The sequence below is a fragment of the Pipistrellus hanaki genome, assembly GCF_964339955.1.
Source record: "Pipistrellus hanaki genome assembly, chromosome: 10".
Classification (NCBI taxonomy): domain Eukaryota; kingdom Metazoa; phylum Chordata; class Mammalia; order Chiroptera; family Vespertilionidae; genus Pipistrellus; species Pipistrellus hanaki.
In genome coordinates, this window is record NC_140512.1 from 4,558,066 (window position 1) to 4,581,616 (window position 23,551).

At 40.0% G+C, this 23,551-nt stretch overlaps 1 protein-coding gene across 1 annotated transcript in view; it reads right to left on the reverse strand.

Moving 5' to 3' along the window:
* Positions 1-23,551, reverse strand: part of IGF2BP3 (insulin like growth factor 2 mRNA binding protein 3) — an 82,177-nt gene that overhangs the window by 46,371 nt on the left and 12,255 nt on the right. Inside the window, exon 3 of the mRNA XM_084896348.1 lies at positions 4,791-4,839. Within this exon, the coding sequence (XP_084752474.1) occupies positions 4,791-4,839 (49 nt within the window). The remainder of the gene's footprint in view (positions 1-4,790; positions 4,840-23,551) is intronic.

Below are 23,551 nucleotides of genomic sequence, written 5' to 3' on the forward strand. Positions count from 1 at the left end.
CTTGAACTGAAGTCACTGTGCCTCTCCCTAACGTATTGTATAAGACAGCTTATTCTCAGCACACGCTCATTCATCCCGTGTCACTGTGAGGGCAATCCTCACAGACACTTACACTCAGGGTCGGCGTGTTCAGTCTCGTACTAACTCTGCTACTGCCTGGTCTTCCCCCAGACTAGATCGTATGGCATCACTACCTTCTTGCCTCCTTCCTTGTTTCTTTCTAAATAAAAACTTGCTTTGCTTCCCTTCTGCCAAAGCCTCTCTTCATGATGCTGCCAGTTCTTCTTCCTGGTGCCGCCAGGGAGGTCCCCATCATCGATCTCTTACTCTGTTCAGAGCACATGTGGAAAGAAAATAATAGGCTTCACTGAGATGTTACCAGCTTTAAGAAGCTGTTGTTAATCTTCTGGAAATTTCTGACCTCTACAACTTACCCTCATTAAGCTTTCTTCTAAGTGTAATGTAGATCATATCGTTTCTCCATTGTAAGTACTTGCCTCATCTCACAAGAAAGTAGCCATTTTCTGCAGTTTCCACCTCATTTGTTAGAATGCCTCTTCAGAATGTTCTGAAATGTGGGCATCTTTCTCAAGCCTTAGCCCTTCTTCCAGAGACGGAACACGCCGGACTGAGTGTAAGTGACAGGGAGGTTCTGGCGCTCCTCTCTACCACCTCTCCCCCTCAACCTGGCCCTCCCACCACCAAGCGACTAAAGAATAACCTCCTCTTCCTCATGAAAGAAGCCCAGGGCTTCCTAACATTCCTTACCAAGTCAACTTCTCCAGGCTGGTTACTAGGAGTGGGGCTCAAAACTAACAGGCCAACCCCTAAATAAAGTGTCCTGTTAAGGCAATCCTTTGGCCCTACAAAAGAAGAGCCTTTTAAGATTTCCTATAAGATCTAGTTACTTCCAAAAACTGCTTCAAGCTCACATAGAAGCACCAAGAAAGACGTTTAAAGGAAACCATTAAGGTAACTCTGCTCTGAGAAAAACAAAAAACAAAAACCACTATTTTATGGTGCAATTTCCAGCTTGCAGCACGGGCATTTGTTTTCAGTGTGCTAGTTATCGCCTTCCGCATCAAGAAGCGGAGACCACCCTGGCTGGGCTGGCTCAGTGCATAGAGCGCCGGCCCCGGGTTAAGAGAGTCCCAGGTTCTATGCCAGCCAGGGGGGTGTGCCTGGGTTACAGGTTCGATCTCTAGTCCTGGTCAGGATGGATGTGGGAGGCGACAATCCATGTGTCTCGCTCACATAGATGTTTCTCTCTCTCAGTCTCTCCCCCTCCCTTCCACTCTCTCTAAAACCCAATGGGAAAATGTCCTCGGGTGAGGATTAACAACAAAAGAACCAGAGAGCAACCCCCTGGTGTCAGAAGCCTGGATGCAGTCTGAGGATGCTTTAGTTCTAAAGAAGGATGCCCCAGCCCCTCTCCTCTCCTCCCGCGTTAACCCAGAAGGCGCTCTGCTCCTTTGTCAGTCACACCAGACCACACACGTGGCCCAAACCTCAGGAGTCTCCTCCCAGACACTCATCTTCCCAGCTCCCTCTCCAGAGAAACTGGATCTCAGTCCTCCAGCAGAGCCAACACACAGCCTCAATTTTCCACAGGACTGTGGTCTGAAGTCTGTTCTCCTCGTAAGCGTGGTCAGACCGCAGAGCCAGATCTCCGCCTCAGAGAACGGGCGGCTCCGGCAGGAGCACATCCGGGCCAGGCCTGCCAGCTCGCAGGGCCTCCCGCTGCCGACATCGCCCGAGGCCGGACTGCCTCACACGCACCTCTCCAGACACCCTTCGCCCTGACCGCCTGCCCCAACGAGGCCCACCGGCCTTCACTCTGACATCATGTGCACAACTAACGGAGCTCACTGCTTCCCGAGAGGGGCTCCTTTCAGCATCTGAGTACTTATTAGGAATTCCAATTATTTTGATGGGAGAGCAGTACTAAGATAGTAAGATTAGGGGGAAAACTCCCTTAAAGAAGTCCTTTCCAGCCTGGCCAGCCTGGCAGTGGTTAAGTCATAACCTAAGAACCAGGAGGTCACCCACCGGTCAGGGCATAGGTTGTGGGCTCCATCCCCAGTGTGGGGCATGCAGAAGGCAGCCGATCAATGATTCTCTCTTATCACTGATGTTTCTCTCTCTCTCTCTCTCTCTCTCTCTCTCTCTCTCTCTCTCTATCTCTCTCTCTCTCTCTCTCTCTCCCTCCCTCCCTTTCTCCCTCCCTCCCTTCTCAGAAATCAATAACAAATATATATTTTAAAAAATAATTTCTAAAATAAAAAAGTCAGACTGAAAGTGAATCCAGTCAAACCTCTATTTTTTAGAGGATTTCACCTATGTCTGTGTAGTTCCTATTGCATCAAATCAGGAGGCACACAATGTACAGTCTTTCTACTCCCAGTGATTCTAGGAGTAATCAGTGCATTCAAAGTCTCTTCTCTCCAACATGAAGGAGTCTGGGCCTATTAGTGCAAAATCACCGCTGTCCAAAATAAGGTTTTGGCACGAAACAGCCAGCGCGCTCAGGGTGTACAGGTAAGAGTGACTCATTCAAAATACACCCAGCACACTCAGGGTGTACAGGTAAGAGTGACTTGTCTCAAAAAGGAAATAACAGACGGCATTCATTTGCATCTTCAAGGAGAGGAAACCTCACACCACCTTATCCTACAGTAATTTTTTGTTGTTGTTAATTCTTACTAGGATTTTTTTTTTCATAGATTTTTTTTTTTTAAGAGAGAGAGTGGAAAGCAGAGGAGTGGGGGTGGGGAGGGGGAGGGAGAGAGAAAGGGAGAGATGAGGAAGGAGAAGGAAGAGAAGGAGGAGGAGGAAGAGGAGGAGGAGGAAGAGGGCGGAAGGGAGGGAAAAACACATGGATTCTTTGCCTCCCAAACACACACACACACACACACCCCGGGGCTGGGATTGAATCTACAACCTAGATCCCTGCACAGGCCTATGCTCTACCCACTGAGCTGTGCCAGCCAGGGCAACCCCTCATAAATTTTATTAATCAATATTTCAAACATCACTTAAATTTTTTTTAAAGATGTATAAGTTAAGAGTTTCAAAATCTAGTTCCAAACTTTTTACCATTCAGTATGTGTGCTGACTCAGTTATCTGTGTGCCCTTATTGCCCATCTGAAAATGGAAATGTCACCAACTTCACCATACCTTAAAGCCACGGTCACCAACCTTTCGGACCTCACAGACTACCGGTTGGTGACCGCTGCCTTAAAGAACTATGGATGAAGGTAAAATGAAATATTAAAGTTAGATATGGCAGCCCTGGCCAGGTAGCTCAGCGTCATCCCAATAGGCCAAGGTTGTGGGTTCAATCCCAAGCAAGTCAGGACACATACAAGAATCAACCAATGAATGCATAAATAAACTGAACAACAAATCAATGTTATTTCTCTCTCAAAATCAATAAATAAATTTTTTGAAGTATGCCAAATAAAGATTTAGTCTCATGAATGAGGTTAAATTTTATCCAGAATAAGAATTCAATAAACTAAAAGCTTGAAAAACCACCAAAAGTACAATAAACTAAATGCTTGAGAAGCTACTGCAATCTAAATTTGAAGAGATACTAGGAAAGAATTAAACGAAATTGCCACTTGTCTGTATCCAATATACTACTGTTCTAATAATTCACTTGCTTAAAACTGGCTGCAACAATTTGACTATCCCACTGACAGCTACAATACACAAACAGAAAAATCATATCTAACATGGATCATGTTAAAACAAAGCAATCAAACCACAACACATGATTTGTGACCCATCCTCCAAACTGTCCAATTCCTTAAATGCGTGTTCATCCTAAACAGGAAAATGCACTGAGCTTAACCTTATTTACACTGTTTCCATCTACAAAAGTATACTCTTTATGCATTACATAACTTGAAAACCACTCAAGCATATACCGAAGAACTAACTCCTCCTACAAAGATTAAATTCAATCAGTAATACTGTTCTGGGTATAAATGCTGTATAAAATATTCTGAGCATAAATGAGCTGTTACCAATCAGGACCTTGGAAAATCAAGCTTCTGACCAACTTCCCTCAACTCACCACCAAAGAAACCTTTTAACCAGACTTCACATTTTGATGAAGGTTCTGGTTTAGTGACTCATCAACTGTCATTTTAGAAGACAAACATGAAAATTACAAAGCTTGGTTTTTATATTAAAAATACACAAGAGCTGAGCAGCTTTCCTTACACTGCCTCTCCAAGTTAGGTTTTCAGAACTTGTTCAGATATTTTCTTTTATCTCTTCAACCGCTGGTGTTTCAAAGACTCACCGTAACATCACTCTCATGCTTTGAAAGCTGCTGACACAGACTAGTCAATTGTGCTAAATATTTCGTTTGTGTTATGCCCGGTCACTACAGTGCCACCATCTGAGCGAAAGAAAGCAGAGTAACTTTTTAAAGTAAAGCCTCAGAACAGGTATTTTCCTTTTAAAACCAATTTGCCAAGGAGGGAACTTCCTATTTAAGTGCAATTGGCAAACTCACGAGAAAGACCTCAAATAAAAAGATTCCCCTGGAATGAAATTGAATGAAGGGGATTACCCAAGAAGCTATTTCAACTTTTTAATAAATATCTCAAAGAGCAATTTTTAAAAGATACAGAAGAAAAGCCCACAGAGCAAGACACAAACCATCAGAGAGAGAAATTGTGTGTTCTAGCACAAGAGTTGGGGAAAGGAGAAAAACCTTTGGAAAAACAACAGGCTTAGATATTGAAATCTTAATTTTAAATATAGAAATTCTTACCTCCCACTGTAAGTGAGGCGGGATATTTCGTATCTGAAGTTTCCGAATCCTGCAGAAAAATTAAAATATTTAAAAAAAACAAAAAAACAAAACAAAACACATATAAAAGCAAAAGACATTAATAGCCAACATGGGTATTTAAAAACGACTTGAATTATTAATGTTTTATTAACTAAGAGCCCATATATAGGCAGGAAACGCAGCCCAGGAAGGAGAGGAGAAAAGCTGGTCACGGGAACACTGAGACCATGTGGAGATCCAGCACATTAGACTGTGAGAGCTCGTTTGTAAAGCCTCTACAACTGGCAGAGACAATGTCTGAAAACATTTCAACTGACAACTATCTTCTAAGTTTAAACCCTTCAGCCTCAAATTAAGCCCTGCAGGACGCAAAGCCTTAGTACAGAATGTTCTCAATCTGAGACTGCAGCCAAGGAAAGCAATTAAAAGGCAAAACTTGGGGAATATGGATGGGTGGTGGGGGGTGGTCATATACTTATTATCTTCACTGTCCCCTAAAATTTAATGCCTCTTTTCAATCATATGATAGCATTCAACTACAGTAGAAGTACACTGCTTGTAATTTGACAGCAACATAAATTCATTCTTTTCATATTACAATAAATTATTGCAGATCTTTAAATATCATCTACACTCATTACTGTGAAATTTAGATGTGTTGCTAGAACTTGTTCCTTATGTTAAGGAGCACATGTTACTATGAGTTTTAACATTTTGCTAACTGTATTTCAAAGTAATTGATTTCCTCATAATCCTATGTATTTTATTTTATGCATTTAAAAACATCCTAAGAGGTCTATATATTTCAGACTACCAAAGGAGTCCACAGTAGAAAAACATTAAAAACAAAAACAAAAAAACACCTTAGTTCAATGCCCACATATGTAAAATGCATATACAGTAAATTCTGTATAATAATATCTATTACACACATCTACACTCTTTTTTCAACACTGTCAGAGAGAGGAAGAGGAGGAGGGGAGGGACAATAATCATATGAGATTTTAGCATAGATGCCACACACCAATCATCCCTGTAGAAGACAAAGAAATTTATGGTTAACTAGCTATTTTTATAAAAAACCCTGGCTGGCGTGGCTCAATGGCTGAGCATGGACCTATGCACCAGGAGGTTCAGGGCACACCCCTCGGTTGCGGGCATGATGAGGGTGGGATTGGGGGGGGGAGGGGGGTGTCACGTAAGAGGCAGCCAGATTCTCTCTCATCTATGTCTCTCTCTCCTACTCTCTGAAGTCAATAAAAATACATTTTTTTAAACAATAGACTAGCAGTTAGGCTTGACATCTCAAATGAAATAAATCATTTAACTTCTAGAATTAGAAACATGTTAGTTTCCCTTTCCAGGTCAAATGATCCACTTATTTTTAAGTTTCACAGTAAAGCACCAGCTGAGACAAGATTCACAGCCTAGTCTTTATCCCTTCTACTTCCCCCAAAGCATGAGAACAAATACTGCCAGAGGTACCACTACCCCTTAGGAAAGAAAGGCTAAAGAATATGTATATTCTGTTTGTAATCACAAAGTGGAAAGTCAGATGTATTCTTACATTATTTTTGAGACAATAAAATAAAGGAGCAATATACCAAAGAGACAGTGAGAGTGTCAATTTAAGGGGGGAAATACTTTAACCATCACCCAGTCTCAATTTAGGCATGAAATGCTAGTGTGAGATTTGTCTTTTTTTTTTTTTAAACTCATCTGCTAACTGTAGTAAAAGTTGCAGGATCTGTACTATAGCTCTGTTTTTGCATAAGGTTTTATATTTTCCATGAAAGCTTTAATACAAAGATTTCAAAACTGCTATATATTGCTTTAGTTAGCAGAAAAGTTACTGATATTGTATAAATATTTACCTGCGTAACCAAGGAAGTAAGAATTACTACAGATATGCAAATACTAACCTCTTTAATCAAACATCTGACCCAGTAAGAATTAGCAGCACAATCTTGAGAAACTTAGCATTTATTACCATTGGACTCATTCTTTTGGTATATACTAGCAAAATTTTTTCCCCAAAAGTACCCATGTAAATGTACATACAGAGTTCTGGTCAATTAGCAGGTAATTATTCATATTATAAAAACAAATATCCACTTCATAGGACTCCCAATCAATCTTTAAATAGAATACAATCTTGTGTATATCATTAACCATGTTTCCCAATGCATTCTTCAAAACGTACATCCAGCAGAGAACCATGCACCTGGAGATCACCAGTTCGATTCCTAGTCAGGGCATGTACCCGGGTTTCAGGCTTGAACCCCAGGGGGGACATGCAGGAGGCAACCTATCAATGATTCTCTCTCAGCATTGATGTTTCTATTCCTTTCTCACTCTCCCTTCCTCTCTGAAATCAACATTATCATCTGCTTCCCTTATGAGCTTTTAGAGTTGTTATATCTAGGTTTGATTCCAAATACTTAAGAGTTGGTAGAATTGATATTGGCATTTGTTTCTACTCCATGGTTACCAAATCACTGAAGTTCAATTTAACTATCAGCAAAATAAGTAGGTGTTTCACCTCCTCCCAAAACATACCAAGTAGTAGAAAAAGGACACACTCCCTAAAAGCAGGGTCTCAGGCTGTATTCAGAGCCTAGAGCAGAGCTCAGCCCCTGGGAGGCACTCACTTAATAATTACATTAAATTGTGTTATAATATACAGAAGAAAAAGAAAAACAAGACTCACAGATCTCGCCACCCAGAAACAACTAACATTTCCAATGATTTTCTTAAAAATTATAAGGGAAGTGCCCTAGCCAGTGTGGCTTGGTTGAGCAACGCCAGGGCACTGAGGGTTTGCCAGTTTGATTCCAGGTCAGGCCCCATGCCCAATCCCGGGTCAAGGTGTGTGCAGGAGACAATAGATCTATGTCTCTCTCTCTCTTTCTCTCTCTCCTCTCTTTCTCTCCTCTCCTCCCTCCCTTCCTCCCTCCCTCCCTCCCTCTTGTTCTAAAATCAATTTTAAAAAAATTAAAAATTACAAGGGGAGTGAGAACTGCCACACTTAAGTTTGAGAGCAAAAATCATTTAAAAGACATTTAATTACTGTGTTATTTTTAAAAAGAACCCCAACACAATCTTTTTATAAGTTAACCATATAGAATTTAAGAGTTTTCCCCTGGAGAGGAAAAATGAGGCAAAGTTTGTTTAACATTGTACTTGAAATATTAGTTACCATGAAAATTCAATACTAGTTATTTATTAAAAGCAATTTAAATTACAGGATAACGAACAAACGGAAAAGCTCACAGACTCCAAAGGGCATCTTCAAGACCTTTATTAGTCAGTGAACTGATTTAAGTTAGCTTTAGAGCAATTTTCAGGTTGACACCACACTAGATAAGCTAATAAAATCAACCACCACATGCCCATACAGCTTCAATGATCAAGTATGACCTCCCCGTTTTCGTTAGTATGCTTACACCTTACCAACTAGTCCCACTATCATACTGAAGAACACCAGTAAATAGGTATAAAAAATAAGGACCTTGCACTAACCGGTTTGGCTCAGTGGATAGAGTGTTGGCCTGCGGACCCAAAGGTCCCAGGTTCGATTCTGATCAAGGGCATGTCCCAGTAGGGGGGTGTGCAGGAGGTAGCTGATCGATGTTTCTCACTCATCGATGTTTCTAACTCTCTCTCTCCCTCATTTTTTTATTGATTTTTTACAGAGAGGAAGGGAGAGGGAGAGAGATAGTTAGAAACATCGATGAGAGAGAGTCATCAATCAGCTGCCTCTTGCACACCCCCTCCTGGGGATATGCCCACAACCAAGGTACATGCCCTTGACCGGAATTGAACCCGGGACCCTTCAGTCCCCAAGCTGACACTCTATCCATTGAGCCAAACCAGTCTCGGCAATAAAATATATATTTTTTTTTAAAAAAAGAACCTTTTGGGTTTAAACTTTACTACAACACCATTGTTGCTCCTTAAAAGTAACAAAAATTCCTTGATATCAGATATCCATTGTTTATTTCCAATTGCCTGTAACTATCTTTTTACAAATGGTTTGTTGATGTTGAGATCCCGCCAAGAGGCACACGTGTAGAGCTGATGTCTCTTTAGGTCTATTTGATACAAGAGTTTCCCTTCACTGCTCCCATCCCATTTATTTGGTGGTCCAGGTCATAAATCCTGTACAATTATTCATTCTGGATTTTATCCACTGCATCCTCTATCGTAATCGTTTACTATGTTGAATTTGATGCACAGTGACATATAATTTTTTATATCACAAAGCATAAAACACTTATGAACCCACCTCACCAAATAGAGTAAGACAGCTCAAGTTACCCATGCTACTGCCTCCCAGAATGTAACCATCACCCCAACTTGTTCTCATGCCTTTTATTTCTAAGAATTAGAATCTCTTAATACAACACTAAATAGACAAAATACTAAGATTAGTCCTTAAAGAGACCAAAACTTCACACTAAAAATCTAGTCAAACAGCCACAATTTTTTTAAAAAATGTTTACTATTATTTCTTCAATCAGTATCCAAGGAAGGTCCACACATTGTACTTGGTTGATTATGACACTAGTCTCAATCTCAATCTATACATTCCCCTTTTTTCCTTGCCACTTACTTGGAGGTGTAAAAAAAAACAAACAAACAAAAAAACCCCAAATCTATCATTTGTCCTGTCTGGATTTTTTGCTAATTAAACCCCCTTCGTGGTGTTAAATATGTTCCTCTGTACCCAACACAAGTGGTCATTAGATCTGAAGACTCCATTTGTTTTTTGCTGCTACTGTTTGGTTAAGTGAATCAATAACACGTCACAGGGGTTGTGTCCTACTCCATGAGGCGATCATGGGGAGATCCGTTTATCTCTGGTTGCCTTCCTAAAATGTTGCAATCCCTTATGATCACTGCCTACACACATTCCATCCAGAGCTGAGAAGTGGTGTCCTCTGTGTTAGGCTGAAGTTCTTCCATTAAGAACAACCACCATTTGGACACCGGAAGCACAGGGCGTGCAGTGACGGCAGGCAAGTACTGGATCCCCCACCTCTGCAGCAGCTCTGTGCCCCCTCCCCCCCTCGCCTCCCATTTCTCCCGCACACACCGAAGCTGTCTGCCCACCTCCTTCCCCCTACCTCAAGGCTTCTCCAGGGTGTCAGAAGAGGGGTGAGCAGCCAGCCCGGAAGCACAAGAGTTGAAGCCCTTAAAACAACCTGCAATTTACAGGCTCAGCCTAGGGGGCGGGAGCCAGTAGATTATGGCCCAAGCTGCCAGCAGGAAGGCAGTCTGCACATCTAAGGCCCCGCCCATTTCCTTCAGGCAGTCAGTCCAGTACCCTTCATTGGCTTTTCCTCATTCCCATTCACTCTTCCCATTCCTCGCTTTTGCTCTCTGAAATAATCTCCAAAATAAATCAGCTTCATGCAAGTCCTCATCTCAATCTCGTCTTTCAAAAGCTCAAAGACACCATTATGTCAAAATGTTCAGTTGGTGCTCTGGCATTGTGCAAAGCTGATCAAATGTTTATTTTTTTCAGGATCATTCTCAATTCATGGACTCATGGAGATTTTGTATGTATCAATCCATTGCATTCTTTCTTTCTGATGCTCAAACTGCCCTGTCTTTGTCAGTGGAGACCTCTTCACGCTGGTTCCTGCATCTGCTGGCATGACTCTGGTAAGCTCTGAGAGCTCTCTTGCTGTCTGTTCTATGATAAATCCAGGTTCAACTTGTACACTTCTTGCCCACATCTGCAATCGGCCTTGGTCTCCCCCCTCCCTTTTTTTAAATTGATTTCAGAGAGAGGAAGGGAGAGGGATAGAAACATCAATGATGAGAGAGAATCATTGATTGGCTGCCTCCTGAACACCCCCTACTAGGGATTGAGCCCACAACCGGGTATGTGCCCTGACAGGGTATCAAATGTGACCTCCTAATTCATAGGTCGATGCTCAACCACAGAGCCACACAGGCCAGGCGCAATGGTCCCTTTTAAATCAGAAATAATGCAGAGACACAATCTGGTCACTAACTTGCTCACTGTTATTGAGTTGGTCGCTGCTCCTAGATCAGAACTAGAAAATATACATTATGTTTGAAAGAGAAATAAACCGTGTGTTCATAACGATTATTTCCAATTCACATTTTAGATTCCTAGTTTTTTGCCAAAAGTCTTCCACTGTAATGTCTTTTCTTCCACTGTAAAGTTTGACAACAGTTTAAATGAGAATATAAATAAGAAGTGCTTTATGTGTGTGTGTGTGTGTGTGTCCCCCAAAAAAGTGTCCTGTTGCAACCCTAACCCGCTGATGGTAGTAGGAGGCCGGGCCTTTGGGAAATAGGTAGGCTTAGTTGAGGTCTTGAGGGTAGAGCCCCCATAATAGGATTACTGTCTTTTTTAAGAAGACAAACCAGGCTCTCTTCACTGGCACCCGAAAAAGCCATGTGCGTCTACAGCCTAGAATGTATCTGTCCACAAGTCTCACCAAGCACCAACCAATCTGTCTGCACCTTGATCCTGGACATCCGACTCCAGAACTATGAGAAATAAATGCCTACTGCTTACGCCACCCCCGTCCGTGGCTTTTGTTATAGCAGCCCAAACTGCCCAAGATGGTGTCTATTATCTCATTTAACCCTTGCAGTCAGCATTTTATAGACAGGCATCAAAAGCGGAAGTTTAGGTTGTCCAAGTACACACTGCTAATGTGTGGCAGAGTCAGAATCCATATCTGGGCATTCAGTCTGTCCTCTTCACTTCATGATATTCAATCTTACTGATTCCACCTGTAATCCAACCAATAATGTAACCTTACCAAATAACTCCAGAAAAATAACAGGTTGCATGTTAAACCCAAAAGGTCAAGGGCATGCAAATTTTAAAACAACATTTTCACATTACCCACAGCTTAACTCAATAATTTATATACCAAGATTCAATATTGACAATAAATGGACAAGGTTGCATATTAATACCAAGAAGGAAGGCAACTATACTGAAAACTAAGCTAACTCAAGTATTTGGTGACCAGTGAGGTCTATTTAACGGGGAAAGTTCCTGAAGGTAAAATTATTTCTATCTTATTCACCGCTATATATTCAGGTTCTGAGATTGCCTGGCTCATAGCACCTAAGCAATAACTCAACACTGTTACACAAGGAATAAAGGAAGAAAAGTCTCCTGAAACATTACAGTTCTAAGTAGGCATCCCCCAGCTCCCAGCTCCCAGGTCTCCATGGAAACAACATCCATGTTTTATTTAGTCCCCTTAACTAAAACAGAAGTGTATTTATCTTTCAAAGCTGTGCACCTTTTCATCTCTATCTAGAACAGTCTGACAACCATAACTGTATAGATAGAAACCGGACTGAAGCCAGGCATATGGGCTGGCAGAGGCCAAGAACCAAATGCTCCTCTCTGTGCGCTCCTATCACCAATGTCTGCGAGTGCACGCTGCCATCTCTCTTCCTCTTAGGAGACGAGTGTCCCTTTCAAGGGAAGATGACAGTTAAGGTTCTTATACTTAGAATATGTGCAAGGTTGACATGACAGAACATTGCTCAAAAAAATAATAGTTGAAATCAATTAGGCACAAATTGATCCCTGATTCATGAATAATCAAGATTTCTGTAGTCTCCAGAGTGAGATTTAATCTGAAAATATGCCTTTAACCAAAAAAGTTACTCCCAGTATTTCAACCAACCACAGAAACACGGAGATGAACATCACGGGACAGTTCATCTGCCTGTGTGACTCAAAGGGTAGCTCCTTAGAAGTGTGCCATCCACTCATTACAGTCATTTACACATGTCTTCCTTGAACCTCAGGGCGGTCACAGGGATAGAGCACTCAGATACAAAACCTCTAATCTGTCTGAGTCACACTGAAAATTAATCATTCCCAAATTTTTCCATAGTTAAGCTAATTTTATATCTACCATTACATTTTTCCCAGCACGGCTCAATCATATTTTTAACAAGTGATTTTTGAAGCTTAGTATCTTAAAACTTCTTTGTTCAATGGAGTAGCTACTAGCCACATGAGGCTTCTGAGTACTGGAAATGTGGCTAATCCAGCCAAATGGAACTGTTCCATAAGTGTAAAGTACATAACAAATTTTGAAAACTTAGTACCAAAAACAGAGAAAATTTCACTAGTTTTTAATACTGATCACATGTGAAGAGGTTAATATTTAAGACATGATGTGAAAGCTCACATCACCTGTTACTTTTGACATCTTACTGTGGCTACTAGAATGGCTATTAGAATGTTAAAATTTCACATTTTATATAAAATTTCACATTTTTTAATTGAAAGAACCGATCTAAATTTAGTATGCTTGATACTCAAGGGTAAAACTAATTGATAAAATTTTATTTGTTTGTCAAGGACATTTGAGGAATAATTAAAGAAACAAAATTTTACCATCACTAAGTGACAGTACCTGTGAGGAGGTATTTTAAGATGATGAAACCTTTAAAAGTGCTGTATTTTGAATATAGGATATCTCTTCATTAACACTTTTCATTTCACATTACTGCCAATTAGATGTGGTGCTTTTCCAAGGAAAATTCTTGAATTTGTCCTTGATCAAATTATATCACATTCTCATCAACTTAGAAACTACAATAACCCCACCCCTGAGAGTATGAAGAAGGAAGAGAGTTTAGATGACTTCTTGTTTCCAAGAAGTAATTAGACAGCCAACATGGCTTCTATTTCCAATTTTAATATGTTTTGTAGAATCAAGCAAATAAAATAAGCCAACGATTATTATTGCTCACAAGAGAATCATTAGGAAAATTGTTTCATGTCACAGAATCCGTATACAGCAAACACGCACACACAATAACGAAGGAAGACAAATTTGATCCTAATGTCTGACATTCCTCTCATCCTAAGCAACCCAACCTTGCTTTTCTTCTCAGATATTGCCATACTAGACCGTGCAGAGAAGCCTACTCCCAGCAGAATGCTTAATATAAATGCAATGCTCCCTTCTCAGTCTCACAGCAGCAAATTCTTTCTGCTTAAGTTCTTTTACCTTCTAGTGAGGTAAGAAAAGAAAACCCAGAAGGAGGTGTGCAGTAGGCAGCTGATTGAGGTCTCACTGTCATCAATGCTACTAACTCCCTATCCCTCTCTATCTCCCTTCCTCTCTGTAAAAAAATCAATATATTGTTTTAAAAAGTGACATGTTAAACCTGTGCCTATTATGGCAATCTAGAATATATCATGCTTATAATCACTGATAATATGCAAAAACATGTTACCTGTGACTAACATCTCCAAACCCATGGGGTCACAGGTCTCTCAAAGGACGAAACTCTTGATCTTCTTGAGGTTCTGATGTAACTGGTCAAAAAGTTTAACATAAGCCAAAAGAAGTAGGCACTGAGCACCACGCTACCTGTGCACAGTGCTCACCCTCCAGTACACCCAGAGCACGTCCTCCTGCCTCGGGCTTCTCTGTAACACAGACACCCAGTTTTAAACGGTCCTCCCCGCCCCTCATGTACTCTAACCCTTTTGAACACTTTGCTATTAGGAAAGCCATCACAAACTAACCTGTCATTAACAATCTGTACAGGGCATTAAATTTTAGAGGGCTGGGCTTTAGACTTTAGCACCTTGTAAAAATGTTGAAATAAAAGCTTATGCGTTACAAAACACTTAAGAACATGTCAAACGCGGACCAAGCACTTTAATTGCCTAAAGACTGACTTGTAGAAACAAGTGCAAAACGTAAGCTATCAGGAAAGACTGTCCACCAGGGGGCAATACACCGGGACTTCAATACACCCCTAACCACCAGCCATCCGTTCATCAGGTTTTTTAGTTTATTTTTAGTTAAAAAAAGAAAAAGTCAAAGTTTTAACATTTTTTGTAAGAGATCCTACAGCATTAATATATACTTGCATTTAGCACACTCTATTGATGATTAAAACTAGAATACATCTTATTAAGAATAGGATATTATGCCGAAACCGGTTTGACTCAGTGGATGGGAGCACCAGCCTACAGACTGAGGGGTCCCGGGGTTCGATTCCGGTCAAGCGCATGTGCCTTGGTTGCGGGCACATCCCCAGTGGGGAGTGTGCAGGAGGCAGCTGATCGACGATTCTCTCTCATCGATGTTTCTAACTCTCTAGCCCTCTCCCTCTCTGTAAAAAAACTCAATTATACACACACACACACACACACACAATATATATATATATATATATATATATATAGATAGATAGATAGATAGATATAGATATATATAGATATATAGATAGATAGATAGATATATTTTTTTTTAAGAGTAGTATATCACTGACAAATGTTTGGGATTCTAAATCCCTTACAGATAGATTTGGCTATTAGTACTTAATTACTTACCCCTATGTTTAGAACTTTAGGTATTTTTTAACTTGGGAAGGCTTTAAATATATAAAGTGGGTAACTCAAAAACTAGTTCCAGAATTCTATCTTCACTATGATATAAGCAGAAAAAATATTGTACATGTAAGAGTCTATCTTTTTGAAAGTTATGACAGTTAAGAAACCAAACAAATAATATCAAAACAACCAACCACACACATCTTAATATTCTGCAAATAAAGAGAAGCTTTCAGAATCTTAACAGCTCCCATTTCTTCCAGTAACTGCAAACTATCTGACAGTCCGAAAGACTCAGTGCAACTATGCATTTAAAGTTACTGCCAATTATGACAATGGCTAAAAATAGGTTAATGCACACATCCTTCACATAAATGTGCTTTCTTACTTGAATAAAATGACTGTAAAAATGTTCATTTTTCTCTTTCAAAACTGTAAGGTAATGCTTTTGTCTCCCTAGCATCTGGGCAAACTAGCTGTCATTAGATAATTAGCAGGGTTCAAATAGATGAGTTGAAGGAAATAAAATTGCAATAAAGCCATAAGAAACGCTGCAAATATCAATAGTTTTGTAAAATACAATCTCTTGAAGCAGACTTATTATTGCTTGGCTATAAGCTAATGTTATGTTGAGATTTTTAGTTTTGTTCAAAGTTAATAGTAAAGAACTGTATTTTCAAAAATCTTAATTCTCAGCATTTTTGTGTTTTCATTATTGGAATAACAATTAATACTACACACACTCAGACTCTGCTGAGACCAATCACCTGATTTTTAAAAGTTTCAGTGTTTCAAACATCATCAATAGGTTTAAGTATTTGTTTTATATACTTTGTTGTTATTTTATTAAAATATTCATCCAGTTCTTTGATAAACTTAAAAAGTTAGGATGAAAAAACAAAAACAAAAATAAAAAGTTAGGGTGGCAGTAATTAAACCAAATTAAAAATTACAATAAAACTAGGGAACTAGAATTTATGTTTGACCAAGCCATTTGGAAGCAGGTTAGTGAAATTTTAACATCTTAAACTGATTACACTATCATAAAATTTAAAAGCTATTCTGAAAAAGGTGAATACTAACACACAAATCCATCATGACCAAACTAAAATTTGTCATATCTACATATATGTATAAACAGATATTTTTAATAAATTTAAACTTGTTTAAAGTTCAAGACATACAACAAATCTTAGATGTAATATGCAGAATTGAATCATAATTACATTATGAGATGTTTAGCAACACTTAATTATGTAGTTTATATAAGACTTATAGTTTAGCCGGGACCGGTTTGGCTCAATGGATAGAGCGTCGGCTTGGGGAGTGAAGAGTCTCGGGTTCGATTCCGGTCAAGGGCATGTACCTTGGTTGCGGGCAGATTCCCAGTAGGGGGTGTGCAAGAGGCAGCTGATCGATGACTCACTCTCTCATCGATGTTTCTAACTCTCTCTCTCCCTTCCTCTCTGTACAAAATCAATAAAATATATATATATTTTAAATTTTTAAAAAAGACTTATAGTTTAAACAAGTCTATTAATTTAGAATCAGCCAGACTGATGATATTTTCTGTAATGTTTTTTAATTTTAAAAATAAGTAGCATCATAGATTGCCATTTTAAAAATAACCATGGAGAGCCAAAACTGGTTAGGCTCAGTGGATAGAGCATCAGCCTGCAGACTGAAAGGTCCCAGGTTTGATTCCGGTCAAGGACATGTACCTTGGTTGCGGGCATGCACATCCACAGTGGGGGGGGTGCAAGAGGCGGCTGATCGATGATTCTCTCTCATCGATGTTTCTAACTCTCTATCCCTCTCTCTTCCTCTCTGTAAAAAAAAAAAATCTATATTTAAAATAACCATGGAGATAAAAGTACAACATAGGGAAATCTATATATATCCTATCTAATAAAAGAGTAATATGCAAATTAGCCACCACTCCGCTATGCCCACCAGCCAATCAGGAGTAAGCAAACTAACCCAAGATGGCTTAAGATTCCATTTGATTTGTGTCAATGTACACACCACTCGCAAAGAGATGTAAGATTAAACAGACACACTGAAGAAATGGGTAATAATGTTCTACTAACTTCATACTTATTATACTTAGTGCATCGAAATGAAACAGACTGGGGGAAACACCTGATCGACTGGCGTAGGAAAAACGGCCTACCTATATACAATCATCAATTATCAGTGCTTCGCATGCTAGACAACAGTTACTACACATTATCAAGCGCAGAGCACAGTACCTGAATTTAAATGCAATGTGTCACACACATAAAGAATGATCTGATTTCCACTAGTTATAAAACATCACCAGAAGTGAGTCAAACAAGTTATTTTTGTTGCACTTAGGCAGCTAAGGTCTGTTCCAAGTGTACAACACAGCGTAAGCTTACAAAGATCTCGTTCTGTGAACATTGCAGCATCATAATCATGTTGCCATCTGTGCTGAATCATGCCTACTGCTCACCACCGCCATGCTAGAATGCCTCTCACCTTAACCCTCACTTTGACAGAGCAACAAAATAATAGCAATATGGTATAATCTGTAAAATAAGAGTCAATGAGTCCACGCGAATAGAAACAAAACAAACAGAAGAGAAAGCTCTTCCTTCGAGTACAATTCCAACTAATCAACGTCGGAGAAATGACAGAAACAGCGAGTCACCCCTCACAGCCACCAGTTTCAGGTAAGAACCACCGATGAATGCTTGGATGAGTGAAAGTGATGAGAAATTGGAGCTTTACACTGTTTCAAAATAACCCTCAAAGATTCTCTAATGCAAAGGAGAAAACAGGAACTTGACACTTAGGAGGCTGGTAGATACCACTGTACCCACTGACCAAGGTAACACCTTCACTACGGAAGAAATCCAGCCTCTCTGGCCTGCTGATGTGGTGCCCGGAGGACATCATCACTCTGTGGTGTCCCACCAAACACACAACTGACTCTAACCACCGAGAGACATCAGACCAACGCAGATGAGAGACATCCTACAAAATAACCAGCTTACACTCCTCAGACTCATGGAGGTCAGGAAAGACAGACAAAAGACGAAGGTATTGTCCCAGATTAAGAGAAACATCACAACTCAATGCATGAGGTACATTGGATTCGATCCAGGATCAGAAAAGGACATTAGTGGGACAATAGGCAAAATCTGAGTAACATATGTAGATTAAACACTAGGATATCGATCAATAGCACTGGTTCCCCCTCACCTCTCCTCCATGCCCTCGGCCCCTCCTCTTCTTCCACTTCCTGTGTATTCACTGTCCTTCCTGTACAGTCACTGTATAGTCACTGTCCTGCTTCCACATGTCTAACAGGCATCTCAACTCAACCTGGCCAAATTGACTTGTCTTCCCCTCCCCCATCATGCTGCTCCCACAATCTTGCTCATCACAATTAGTTTGCTTTTGTGTACCCGTCACACACACTACCACCATTTCCCCGTCACTACCCTGGTGCCATCACCACCATCACTGACTTTTGTAATCGTAATTTTCTCCTGACTGGTCTCCCTGATCCCACTCCTCTCAACATGGTCTATTCTCAGCGGAGAGTTCCCCAAACTTCAACAGAATTGTCCCAGTACCCAATTCAAGTACAAAGAAGCAGGTAAAATTAATTTAAAATTTGAGGTATGTTCTTTTCTCTTTTTGAACTAAGGCTTCAAAATCCAGTGTATTTTCTACGAAGACCACATCCTGATTGGGACCAGCCACATCTCAATTCCCTGACAGCTACGGGTGGCCGGCGGCTGCCCTCACGGACAGCACAGTCCTAGACCCGAAGCTTTCTGAGAGCAAGACCTTGTCTTCCCAAAAAGAAGGCAGGACCTTGGCATATAGTAAACACTCAAATTAAAAACTGCTAAGACCCAAGATTAGCAAAACAACCATTTAAAAAAGAAAAACTAGCGAGCTACCAAGCCTTCTCTTGCCAGAAAAAATATATACAGAATAAAAAAGATGTGCTGAAATAACATGAAAGGAAACTATCTTATAATTCTTTTTTTTTAATATATATTTTATTGATTTTTTACAGAGAGGAAGGGAGAGAGTTAGAGAGCTAGAAACATCGATGAGAGAAAATCGACCAGCTGCCTCCTGCACACCCCCTACCAGGGATGTGCCCGCAACCAATGTACATGCCCCTGACCGGAATCGAACCTGGGACCTTTCAGTCCGCAGACCGACGCTCTACCACTGAGCCAAACCGGTTTCGGCTAATTCTTTTTTTTTTTTTAATATATATTTTATTGATTTTTTACAGAGAGGAAGAGAGAGGGATAGAGAGTTAGAAACATCGATGAGAGAGAAACATGGATCAGCTGCCTCCTGCACACCCTTCACGAGGATGTGCCTGCAACCAAGGTACCTGCCCTTGACCAGAATCAAACTTGGGACCTTCCAGTCCGCAGGCTAACGCTCTATCCACTGAGCCAAACCGGTTTCGGCTGGCTTATAATTCTTAAAACTATTGTCTAAGACATGAAAAGTACCTCTCCTATGACAGGAACAGAAGTAGTTATTTTCTAAAGTTAATCAACAATTACTACAAACAAGGAAAGCTAGCTGAAATACAGCAGAGGTAGGACTCCTCATGGGGCCATCCTTACACACACGATGAGTCACCATAAGTGAGCTTCCAGCCTCCAACCATCTAGTCCTCCAGAGAAACGTCAATGGAGCCCTGAGATTCTAATGAGACCTCTAACATTTCAGAAACAACAGGAGACGCTGAGGGCTGTTCATTTCTGTAGGCAAGACCTCTGTCAATATGCACAGTGCACTCTGGTGCCCAAATGACCATACTCACTTCACGGTGCCCATGTGCGCTAAGCGCTCCCTAATTATTAGACATTTCATCTCTCATACATCTAGATTCTTCCTTTGTGTTTAGTTTCTTTCCTTTTCTCTTCCCACACCTGTTTTTCACAAACTGACTTGTGTAAAATTCCCTAACACTAATATGTCATGAAACTGCATAAAATCCTCACTTGTTCTTGCCACCTGTTGGGTTATGATGGAAAGACATATTCCCAGGAATACCTCATCCAACTAACTGCACACAGCACATTAGTGTAAAGCAGCAATCGTCGATGTATACAGTATGTGGGCTCCTGGGGACCCCTGAGACACTTTCCAAGCGGTCCAAGAAGTCCACACGATTTATAGACCCCTAAGTTGTCATTTGCCTTTTTCACCGTGTTGGCATTTGCACTGTTGTGTAAAGCAATGTTGGGTAAATGCGGCACATGAGCATAAGTGAATCAAGGCAGTATCACTAAGCTGTGGTAAGAATCACTGTATTCTTCACTTGCAGTAATATGTAACCTGACTTTCATTTTCAAATGCCCTGGATCAGTGGTCAGCAAACTCATTTGTCAACAGAGCCAAATATCAACAGTACAACGACTGAAATTTCTTTTGAGAGCCCCATATTTTAAAACTTAAACTATATAGGTAAGTACATTGTTAACTTAGGGTATGTGGTATTTTGTGGAAGAGCCACACTCAAGGGGCCAGAGTCACATGTGGCTCTCGAGCTGTGGTTTGCCGACCACTGCCCTAGATGAAGCAGTGAAGAATATTAACTTTTTAAAACAGTCCTTGAGCACACACACCTCGTTAATACCTACGTGAAGAAAAGGGCAGTGTGCAAGAAGCACTAATGTGGCTGTCCGAAGAAAATGCACTGTGCTGCTGAAACAGGTTTGGCTCAGTGGATAGAGCGCCGGCCTGCGGACTGAAGGGTCTTAAGTTTGATTCCGGTCAAGGGCATGTATCTTGGTTGTGGGCACATCCCTAGTGGGGGTGTGCAGGAGGCAGCTGACTGACGTTTCTAACTCTCTATCCCTTTCCCTTCCCTCTCTGTAAAAAAAATCAATAAGAGATATATATATATATATATATATATATATATATATATATATATATATATATATATATATATTTTTTTTTTTTTTTTTTTTTTTTTTTTTTTAAAGAAAACGCACCGTGCTGTGCAGCTGTTTGAATTGCAAGATTGGACTCGCCCCTGTTTCATACGCAGCACCATTTTCACATGAAGGAGCTAGAGATAGTATGGTATTTAACCTTGAGTACCTGGTGGACATTTGCTCAAAAGAAAATCAAGTCAGCCAGCCACTTCTAGAAAACGTAACAGTATTTGTTGCCAATGACTAAATTTGAGCTTTTAAGTAAAAACCAGAATTTTGGCAAACTTGTCTACCACCATGAGCTTTGACAGTTTCCCAATACTTACAAATAAAAGAACCATTCAAAGGGCAAGAGAGACCAATGGATTTTAATGTAACAGAATACACAAAATCCACTGATATGATTTCCGATTCTTCATCTCAAACTAACCCGTTTAAAAACTACCACCTGTCTAGTTTTGGTGTAAAAACAAAGAATATCTACGAAGACTATTCAAATAATTCTTTCCTTTTCTAATGATATGCTTGTGTGAGGCTGGATTTTCTTCACATGCTTCGACCAAAACAACGTATCACAAAAGACTGAATTTCTTATGAGAACTCAGCTGTCCTTTAGGCCAAACAGTAAAAAAAATTGCAAAAGCTTAAAAACAATTCAACTTTTCTAATTTTTGTTTTGGTGTTACAACAGGCGATTTGTGATTTTGTTTTTGTTTTGTTTTTCAAAAATCTTATGTTAGCATTAGCTGATTTGGCTCAGCAGATAGAGCATCAGCCTGCGAACTGAAGAGTCCCCATGTACAATTCCAGCCTAGGGCACATGCTCAACTTGCGGGCTCAATCCCCAGTAGGAGGCATGCAGGAGGCAGCCGATCAATGGTTCTCTCTCATCACTGCTGTTTCTATCTCTCTCTCTCTCTCCCTCTCCCTTCCTCTCTGAAATCAATAAAAATGTTTTTTAAAAAGTAAAAATAAATAAATACTATGGTAGGTTAATCTGCCCATTTTTTAAAAAAAATCTTACGTTAACATGAAATGAGTTTTATTGTAATTACTTATTTTAAAATAATTTTAAACATGTTTTTATCCTCGCCTGAGGATTTTTTTTTAATTGATTCCTAGAGAGAAAGTAAGGGAGAGGGAGAAATATCAATGTAAGAAACATCAATAGGTTGCCTCCCCTACATGCCCCAATTGGGAATCAAACCCGCAACCTTTCGGTGTTTGGGACAATGCTCCCAACCAGCTGAGCCACCGGGACAGTGCTAAACATTATTTAGTTTAATTGCTAATGAAATATAGATCAATTTTTTAAAAAACACACACAAAAGCTCTTTGGGAGTCCGAAGTTTTTAAGTATAAAAGGGTAAAAAAAAAAAATCACAAAGTTTGAGAGCCATTACAATAGGGTATAAAACCAATATCTTCCATTAGCCTCTTCCTTCCTCAATCAGTTCTCTTTTGTAGAGATAGCCAGGCTTTTCCTTGGATAACCTTCCAGACCTTTTTCTTCTGTTTTTAAACAGGCATGTACAGCTGAAATGGTTTTCCCCAAAAAGGTCTCTTTTTTAAAGAACTATCCCATAACTTGCTTTTCAGTTTGCTCTTTCCCACATCCTCTCATATAAATAAATATCATTCTTTAGAACTGCCACACAATCCATCATAGTATAGTTTATTAAAATATGGTATATCTTCTTTGGATGGACACTTGTTATTTCCAATTTTCTATTTAAATAATATGGGGGGGGGGGGGTCTTTTGCCAATTTCTATTGCTTTATAACAGAAATTTCCGGAAGAAAAATATGAATCCAGCCTAAAAGTTAGAGATTGTTTAACATTATTTCACAGTGCTAATTTTTAAGGGCAAAATGAAAGATGAAAAGGGGTTCTAGGTAGCTTCCTCCTTTTCAAAAATCTACTTTTAAAGTGTTTTTTTAATATATGTTTTTATTTATTTTTAGAGAGAGAGGAAGGGTGAGGAAGAGGGGAGGGGGAGAGGGGAAAACATCAGCTGCCTCCTGCATGATCAAGCCCAAACACGCTGGGCATGTGCCATGACAGGGAATCAAACCAGCGACCTCTCAGTGCATGGGAGGGTGCTCAACCAACTGAGCCACACCAGCCAGGGCCAAAAATCTACCTTCTGAAGCTCAAAAATTAGTAACTGCAAAATGTCCCAGACAGTCAAATAAGGCGGGGAATCCCCTTTGCTTGGAAAGTAGACTCTGTGAAACTTCCAGGTTACCTGTATACCTGTTAAAATGTAATGAGTGATGTAATAAAACCTACAAGTTTATCTGTGTGTACTATGGACTACTACCCAGAGACCTTTTTACAAAGTCCTGTGTGGTGATTTAGAGCTTTTACCATATTGCTGATTAAAACGATGCTCCCGACTGCACAA